This window comes from Callithrix jacchus, chromosome 1 (assembly GCF_049354715.1).
Source record: "Callithrix jacchus isolate 240 chromosome 1, calJac240_pri, whole genome shotgun sequence".
NCBI lineage: Eukaryota > Metazoa > Chordata > Mammalia > Primates > Cebidae > Callithrix > Callithrix jacchus.
In genome coordinates, this window is record NC_133502.1 from 189,388,109 (window position 1) to 189,397,284 (window position 9,176).

Genomic DNA, 9,176 nt, shown 5'->3' on the forward strand with positions numbered 1-9,176 from the left:
ATCAAGCCAGCTCCTCCTCTGCGGGTCTCAATCTGGCTGCCTATGGGAGACAGATCTCAGACTGCATTTTTCTAGTTGATTAACCCTTCCCTGCCCAACTCTGGGAGTGGCTCCTACACCTTCCTTTGTCAGAGGAAGCCCTCTCCCCCATCCCATCTCATACACTATCTCTCATTCAAAAGGATCTACTGGGTGGGGGTCCAAAGAATTCCCTCCCCCCTCAGAGAACAGCATCCGGCATGTCAGTCTGCTTCATGATCCTCCCCAGGATTTCCACAGGAAAATGCCCCAAACTGTCAGAGTGGGTAATGAAGCCTGGTTTGAGCAGACTGCTTCAAACTTCCCCTGCTATGGGTATGCATGGGGAGGAGGGTGGATTCCTAGGAAGGGAAAGAGCCCAGCAGGTTGTCAGGAATTTAACATGGAAGCAGAGGCTGTGTCATTCATACTGCCAAGCACAGTGCTGGATATAGCATATTCAAGCATGTTCACTGAAATAACACTTTTTTTTTTGATACAGAGTTTCTCTCTTGTCGCCCAGGCTGGAGTGCCAGTGGGATGATCTCAGCTCACTACAATCTCTGCCTCCCTGGTTCAAGTGATTCTCCTGCCCCAGACTCCCGAGTAGCTGGGATTACAGATGCCCCCATCATGCTCAGTTAATTTTTTTTTCGAGACGGAATCTTACTCTGTTACCCAGGCTGGTGCAGTGGCATGATCTTGGCTCACCGCAACTGTCACCTCCTGGGTTCAAGCAATTCTCCTGACTCAGCCTCCTGAGTAGCTGGGATTACAGGCACATGCCACCACACCTGGCTAAGTTTTGTATTTTTAGTAGAGACGGGGTTTCACCATGTTGGTCAGACTGCTCTTGAACTCCTGACCTTGTGATCCACGCACCTCAGTCTCCCAAAATGCTGGAATTACAGACGTGAGCCACCATGCCCGGCCAATTTTTGTATTTTTTAGTAGAGACAGGGTTTCACCATGTTGGCCAGGCTGGTCTCAAACACCTGACTTCAGGTGATCCACCCACTTTGGCTTCCCAAAGTGCTGGGATTATAGGCGTGAGCCACTGTCCCTGGCCGAAATAACACTTTTTTTTTTTGGTCACCCAGGCTGGAGGGCAAAAGGTGCAATCATAACACTGCAGCCTCCAACTCCTGGGCTCAAGCGATCCTCCCACCTCAGCCTCCCAAGTAGCTGGGACCACAGGTCATGCCACCACGCCCAGAAAACTTTTTAAAATTTTTTTGTTAGAGACGGGGTTTCGCCATGTTGCCCAGGCTGGTCTCGAACTCCTCGGCACAAGCGCTCCTCTCACCTTGGCCTCCCAAAGTGCTGGGATTACAGGCGTGAGCCACAGGACCTGGCAGTAATAACCTATCTTCTGCTCTAACACAATGCTCTTGATAGACAGGAAACTGAGCTCTGACCCTGCACAGAGCATCGCTGTGTAGAGATCTGAGATCCAGTGATGAAATCATGTCCCGGCATCAGCTCAATCATTCATTCCCAGGTGACCGAATTTCTCTGCACCTCAGTTTCCTCATCGTTGGGAGAGAAGAGTAATATCATCTCCTAGGGATGTTGCCAACATTAAAGATAGCTCTAAACACCTGTGTGCATATTTTCCACTAATTGATTATGCTAACGCGTTTCGAGCACGTACTGTGTGCCAGGCCCTGGGGAGACAACGGTGAGTAGCACGAACCCCCGAGTCCCGATCTCTAGGTGCTGTTTGGTAGAGAAGGACAAGGAAATGCAGTTATCACTTGGATGGTGTTATAATAGGGAGGATAGAAACAGGGAGGAAAAGGCCGCTTCAGGAAGGTCCGAAAGAGCAGCGGCAGCCACCGGAGGGAAAAGGCAAGGAATGAAATCCACAAACCCCCACCCTCAAGTCCTGAGTCCCTTCTTTGTCTCAGCCAATCAGACGTCAGCATTGCCGGCCGACCGACCAATCAGGAGCTGGAACAGGAGCCCCCAGTCTCAGGCCGGGGTTTCCAGGAGGAGGGCGGCCGGAACAGGAGCGCCCCGCCCTGGCCCCGCCCACTCCACAGCCCGCCCCAGACCACGCCCCGCTCGCCTCGGCCCCGCCCCAGACCACGCCCCACCGCCACCAGCCTAGCTCGCCTAGAGCCCCGTGGCCAACGGCCGGCCGCGGGGCCGTGTTGTCCTGAGGGCCAGAAAAAGGGAGGAGCGGGTGGGGGGGACAGCCACGTGGCCTCAGGGGGATTTACAACATTTTCTTTCGCCATCGACGGTACCGTAAAATGTGTGAGAGAGGCGGCGGCGCAGCCAGGACTGGAGCGTGAGGGCGCGGGCCAGGTAAGCAGACCGGGCGACTTCGCTGCGGACGGGACCGGGGGGCGACCGTGGGCACCAGCCACGCGCAGCGGCTCCGCGGGGTCTCGGCCGGGTCGGCACTCTGAAAGATCTCGAGAGCCACGGGTGGTGCAGGCGCGGCCCTCGAGCCGAAGCATCTCCGGCGACCCGGGGCTGCCGAGGCGGTGTAGACCAGTACAGGCGGTCCCGCCGAGGCGCCTCCGAATCCGGGGGTGGTCGAGACGGATCCCCAAGGCCGAGGTCGGCAGGCCCGGGTACTTGTCGCTGCTGAGCCTGTGGAGACGCAGACCCATGACCGAGGCACCCTCCAGCAACCCGGAGGCAGGTGAGACCGTGTAGACGCGCGCTTGCGGTTGTACCGCGAGCAGGTGTAGACGTGGGCGGGTTCCGGACGCGGAAAGTTTTTCAGAGCGCTCTGAGCCGGCTAACGCGGAGGAAGGGTCTGGGTGCAGGCGGAGCCGCGCCTCCGAGGGGCGAGGCGCACTGCTGGGGTGGGGACAGGTCCCCCCTGTCGGGTCTCTCCCGCCCCCCAGGGCGGAAGCTCCTTGACCGAACTCCAGACTCCAGTCTCAGAGGCTGGAATTCGGGTGCCCTCTTCCTCGGGAGCTGCAGAAGCTGCAGCTGAGGTGGGAGAGGGATTTGGGGCGACAGAGCGAGACCAGAGGGGGCTCATTTTGAGTCTTTTAGACGGGATCACCAAGCGCCCACTCTGTCTCTGGCTCCGGGGAGCCTGGGAGGTCTCCACCTCACTTGTGAGGAATCTGAGGGGCAGAGAGGCCAATCTGGCATCCGTCCCACGCTGGTGATCAGACCCAGGGACTCAAACTCCATTTGTCCTGGCTCCTCTTCTCCTTCCACCTCCGCCTCGGTGAGGAGAAAGGGTGCCAGTCATGGGGGTGGTGCACGTGAGACCTGGGGCTGGGGCGCAGGGAAGCCCTGGATTGAGTGAGACCCTCGGATCTGCTGGGGGGTGGAGCCCACTCCCTCTCTGTGGCTCCCGGTGGCCCGGCAGCCTTGGGTGAGGGAATGTGCAGAGGAGGGAAGCTGGTGGCAGAGAGTACTGGGCAGGGGGTGCTAGTGCCCACCTGCTTCGTGCCTGGAGCGCAGCGGGTGGGGCAGTGTAGTTATGCGACACTTTCTCCTCTAGGGGAAGGAAAACCCCCTACCGCAGCCTCTGCCACAGGGAAAGGGCGGAAGTGTTTCCCTTGGCTGGAGGAGATATCCACGTTTCTAGGGCAGTTCTTGGGGAGGTTCAGCCTCATCTCCCATCACCCTCTGGTCCTTTGCCCCCGTTCCTACTCCCACACCCTCCTGTCCTGGGATTCCTCCCACTACAGGGCCTTCTGCACATGTAATTTATTCTTTTGATCAACAAATAGTCACAAATAGTTGGTACAGACCAGCACAGGGGGTCTGGCATACCTACTACGCACCGGGCATGCGCAATTCAGCAGTGACTAAGACCCCACCTCTGCCCTCACAGGGCTTCCAGACCAGAGCAGAGACATAGGTGAACGACAGACAGTCGAGAAGGGGACCAGGGGAGGGGAGGGGAGGCGACCTTAGGAGGATATCAGAGAGGGTCTCTGCAAGGGGGACAGTGAGTCAGAGCAATTAACACTCCCCATCCCTGGGGCCCCAGCACCAATGTCGCCTCCTCCAGGAAGCCTTCCCTGACCTCCCTGACTTGACAGTTCCACTATGATGGACTCATCATAGTAGGGGACCACCCCCTCCTTGGACACTTTTATGCCATTAATTGGTCACTGTTTAGCTCCCCCTGTCAATTGTAAGTGCCACGAGGGCAGGACTCAAATCTCTTCTGGGTGGATGCTAGGCAAAGCCAATAAAAGATGGGTAGGATTTCCCCAGAAAAACAGGAGCAGCTCAGCCAGGTCAAACATCCAGATGGCAGAAACTTTTATTTCCCCTTCCCTGGCCCAAGTCCTGGGCTCCACACCCCATTTGCCGTTCACAGAAACAAAGTAAAAGAAACCAGCGGGCCTTGTGCAGGGAGAAGGTCTGGCACAGCCTGGCCGCTGCAGCGCCAAGGCTGGCCGGCTGGAGGGAGATTGGACCAGCCAGGGGAGGCCCGGCTCAGGCGCTTGTCCTGTTACCTGAGCTCAGACCCGCCCGCCCGCTCTTTCTTCTGTCCCAGTTCTTGAAGACTTGTCTCCTTCAAATGCTGCTCTGGGAGAAGGTGGTGGCTGACAGGGTTCCTGGGTAGCTGGGATACAGGACCACAGTGACTGCCCGGCCTCCCCCATCCTGGTGGGCAGGGCCCTGGGCAGCACCACTCTGACCCAGAGTCAGGTCTCTGGGCCAGCAATTGCTGCTTAGTTGACCCATGGCTCATTGAAACCTCACCCAGAAAGTAGGAGCTTGGCTCAGGGGAACTGACTCTTTCTTTTTTTTTTTTTTTTTTTGTCGTGGTTTCTATGCGCGGTGAATCCTCCCTTCCCTGGCTCCATTGGACCCATGTGCCTGGCACCTTTCCTGGGGCAGATGAAGCCCTCACAGCTGCCTAACAAAGCTTCTCTCCAGTCTCCCACCCCACCACTTCCCCACTTCAGAAGCTCTGAGTGGCTGCCACGCGAGGCTAGAGAGACAGTCAACCTGCTTTATTCAGGCTCTGTCAGAGATGGAATAAAGCAGCCTTCCCACCCGCACCCCCCCACCCCCCAGCCAGCCAGCCTCCTGCCTGGATGGCTTTTAAAAAAATGAATTTGCAGTGATTTACTCCCTTCTGTTCTGTGGGGATCAGCAGCATTTAAATATGTATTTAAATCAGATTCACAACTCAACTCTGAGTTAAACCTCACCTGCCTCCCCCACCCAGCAGAAAGAACACAGGATTCAGAATCAGGTGACTAGAAGTTCAGGCCAAGTTCTGCTAAGGATGAGCTGTGTGACCTTGGGCAAATTGCTTAAGCTCTCTGTGCCTCCACTGGCTCCTCTGGAAACTGAGGTTAAGGATAATCCCTCCCTCACAGAGTGCAGCACGGATTAAATGAGGTCAGTTCAGGGGAGCCCTGTGCAGTGCCAGACCTGTGTTTTCTGTTCCCATACACTGGCTGTCCTGCTAATTAGCCTGGTGACCCTGGGTAGGCCATTCAGCCACCCCTGGCTTCAATATCCTCATCTGTAAAGCCTGGGGGGTTGTGGTAGGAAATGAGAGCACAGATACCCCACCTTTAGCCCCCAGCTGCACCCCCACGTCTTCCTGCCCTCTCCCTACCAGAGCGGATACTGTCCCCCTCAACCACTTCTTTCTTGTTATCTGAGCATTGGGTTTTAACTGGCGATGGCCCCACCCCAGCTCCCTCTCCTCCTGGCTCCCGGTGAACTCGCAGGGTTGCAGCCCTGAGGGACCTGCAGTTCCTGGCTTATTTTCAGGGGCAATTAGCTGTGATGTCACAAGCCTAGGAGGTGGCCTCCATGGGGCAGATGCTTAGCCAGGCCACCAGGAGGTCAGGACCCTGCTCCATCTGCGACCTGTGGGGCTTCCCAGGCTCCAGGGGTCCCCATTGCCAGTCTCAGGGAGGCAGGGCTCCCAGGCAAAACCATTTCCATGTCTGCATTTGATGGCTCCTTGCAGCCCAGTCTGCGTGTAAATGAGTTCTACCCTGTGCTTTTGTTGGCAACTGTCGCTCCCTGGAAGCGAGGGGCTTTGTCAGGAAGAACAAAGCTGTGCGGTGTCTTTCTGATTTGGGGGGAAGCGTGCTCCTGGGGGAGGGCTCCGCGATGCTCAGTGTCGGTCTCCAGCCCTGGTTCTCAGACTTGCTGGTTTTGTTTTGGGTTTTTAAGTCCTATGGCTTAAGAGTCACATATGTTTGTGTGTGTGTGTTGGCTGAGGGTTTTTTTTTTTTTCCTCCTTTTTGGCTTATATAGCATATTCCGTGGAAGCTAATTCCAGGGACTGAACTTCTCAAATCACTACTTCAACAGCTTTTAAAAATCTGGACCTAGTTACTCCTGTCATCCCCGTGTAAAGACAGAAAAAAAACCCCAAACGCAAGGGTGGGCAGCCATGAGGATGTACAGCTCCTGGCAGTGTGCGCTCCACGGAGACTGAGGTCGAAACCCAAATGCTGAGCACCTTCTGGGAGGTGGGAGGATGGTCTGCTCAGTGCCAGACACCTGGATAATGAGGAAACATCTGGGTAGCTGGGGTTTTCAGGTTTCTGCCTGACATTTAATATCACAGACATTGAGCCTGCTCCTGTCCCCCGCCAGCCACGCGGCTTCTCCGCCCAAACACACCCAGCCCCTTCCCCTGCATTCCTTGGTAAGAAATATCCATTCTTTCCAATTCCCCAGCGTTTTCCCCCTACCGGAAATCTGATGGGCTTATGACATCATGGCTGGCTGCTGAGCGACGAAGTGGATGCCACAGTGAAATCCGACATATCGGATGGATTCTGAAATCGGTTTCCCTCCAGCTATAGTAACAGGCGTGAAGTCAGGAGAATCTGAGCTTTGTTTAAAAAAAACCACAATGAAGTCTTGCCCTGTATTAAATGTAATTTTCTTAAAAACAAGCAAACCTTTTGGACATCATTTTATTTTAATAGAAATGCTGAGTTTTATGAAACTAAAGTGCCTAATAAATCGGACCTGAAGCTTTGTGAGCATTCCGTTTCTGTTGAGTGTTTGTGTCCTTATTCACTAATAAAAGAGGAGCTAGGAATGGTTTATCTCTCTTCATTATTCAAATGAGATAGCTTTTTTTTTTAGGGCCAATAAAATTCACAGGGTAAATTGCTGGTTTATGTTTTTCCAGGAATCCATTTTTATGGAGTGACCCTGGACCTCACCGGTCTGTAGACACAGTATCCCCCTTTCCTGGTTTTCTTGGCTGGGAGCCCTTAAGAGCATGCAGTAAAGCTTTTCAGCCTCCTGGCTGTGCTCAGGGGATGACTGGCTGTCAGTAGGGTGGGACCAGGACCTGTGGGCCAGGCATTTCTTGGGATGAAAAACCTCTTTGAAAGAAGAGGGTTGGCTGGGCGCGGTGGCTCACGCCTATAATCCCAGCACTTTGGGAGACCAAGGCGGGTGGATCACGAGGTCAAGAGTCCTGGTCAACAAGGTGAAACCCCGTCTCTACTAAAAAAAAAAAAAAAAATACAAAAATTAGCTGGACATGGTGGTGTGTGCCTGTAGTCCCAGCTACTTGGGAGGCTGAGGCAGGAGAATTGCTTGAACCCAGAAGGCAGAGGTTGCCGTGAGCTGAGATCGAGCCAATGCACTCCAGTCTGGGTAACAACAGCGAAACTCCATCTCAAAAAAAAAAAAAAAAAAAGAAAGAAAAAAAGAAGAGGGTCAAGAGAGGGACAGAAGTAAAGGGACCTGGGGCTGGGTGTGGTGGCTCGTGCCTCTTGTCCCAGTGGTTTGGGAGGCTGAGGAGGGCGGATCACTTGAGGTCAGGAATTCCAGACTATCCTGGCCAACATGGTGAAACCCCTACCAAAAATACAAAAAAATAGCCAGGAGTGGTGGTAGACGCCTGTAATCCCAGCTATTCGGGAGGCTGAGGCAGGAGAATTGCTTAAGCGCGGGAGGGAGAGGTTCTAGTGAGCGGAGATCATGCCAGTGCACTCCAGCCTGGCGAAAGATCGAGATCCATTTAAAAAAAAATGGGAGGGCTGGGCGAGGTGTCTCATGCCCGTAATCCCAGCACTTTGGGAGGCTGAGGTGGGCTGATCATGAGGTCAGGAGATTGAGACCATCCTGGCCAACATGGTGAAACCCTGTCTCTACTAAAAATATAAAAATTAGCTGGGCGTGGTGGCATGTGCCTGTAGACCTGGCTACTCAGGAGGCTGAGGCAGGAGAATTGCTTGAACCCAGAAATGGAGGTTGCAGTGAGCCAAGATCACACCACGGTACTCCAGCTTGGCGACAGAGCAAGACTCGGTCTCCAAAAAAAAAAAAGGAAGTAAAGGGACCTGGGACATGAGGCCTGGGAGGGGAAATTTATTTTCTTCCTCCTCAAAAGAGAGCAAAGATCTCAGAAATAACTCCAGACTGAGGGGGCCTCAGTATTCGCCTCGGAAGTAGCCTCAGGTGCAATGAAGTACAAGATTCCGTGTGTTGTGCCTGCCAAGCACCCAGCATGAGGAAGTCCCAGACCTGGGCTGAGGACCCGGCTGCTCCAGGGACAAGCTGCAGGGCCCTGGGCAAGTCACACCACCTTTCCGTTTCTTTCCCCAAAATTGGGCGTGATGACCCTCCTCCTGCCTGTTGGGGAATAGTAGTGCTGCATGTGTCACGCAATGCCCAGCCACCCTCAAAGGGCTCCGAGGCCATTCTCATAGCTGGGAGCAGCCAGTGTGGATTCTGGAGTTGAATCCCCAGCCCAGGCTTGCATCCTGGTTCTGTCACATGCTATCTGTAAGACGACATTGATCCGTGTGACATTCACTGTGCCTTGGTGTCCTCACTTGTCAAACAACAATAATAATCGGACCAGCCTCACATGCGAGGCTGCTGTGAGGATGAACAGCCTCAGAAGGCCTGGAATGACCAAGCATTAGCTGTATGAGTGCGCCCTGGGCCCAGGAAGCAGGTTGCTGGCTAGGACCCTCCGGTCTAGGATGGGAGCAGGTGTACCAAGCCAAGCACAGGTGACGGCTAATCAAGGATGGATGGGAACATCTACTCTCTCCACACAACTTTCCATGACTCCGATCGCCCAAAGAGAATGAAGCCCCCTCGATTTCTGGGCCCCAGACTCCTGCCCCCCAGGCCTCATGTGCTGTCCCCCTCTCCCTGTGCTCTGTCCCCTCCCAGGCAGCTTTGGATGCAATGCTAACGGGCAGGTGACG

The 9,176-nt window shown here is 54.6% G+C and overlaps 1 protein-coding gene across 1 annotated transcript; it reads left to right on the top strand.

Annotated features, from left to right (window-relative positions):
* Window positions 1-239: 239 nt before the first annotated feature.
* LOC118145832 (uncharacterized) lies at window positions 240-6,983 on the top strand. The gene is made up of 3 exons (XM_054257829.2): window positions 240-305; window positions 1,810-2,674; window positions 6,670-6,983. Exons 1-3 carry the CDS (start codon window positions 240-242, stop codon window positions 6,795-6,797), a joined length of 1,059 nt encoding a protein of 352 aa, XP_054113804.2. The 3' UTR covers window positions 6,798-6,983.
* The last annotated feature ends 2,193 nt before the right edge of the window (window positions 6,984-9,176 follow it).

What these genes read in the sequence shown, in the direction of transcription:
- LOC118145832 (XM_054257829.2), top strand. Translation starts at nt 240, where the DNA reads ATGTCAGTCTGCTTCATGATCCTCCCCAGGATTTCCACAGGAAAATGC. An exon ending in GCCCCAAACTGTCAGAGTGG is followed by an intron (nt 306 to 1,809) that starts GTAATGAAGCCT and finishes GGATAGAAACAG; the next exon opens with GGAGGAAAAGGCCGCTTCAG. An exon ending in CTCCAGCAACCCGGAGGCAG is followed by an intron (nt 2,675 to 6,669) that starts GTGAGACCGTGT and finishes CCAATTCCCCAG; the next exon opens with CGTTTTCCCCCTACCGGAAA.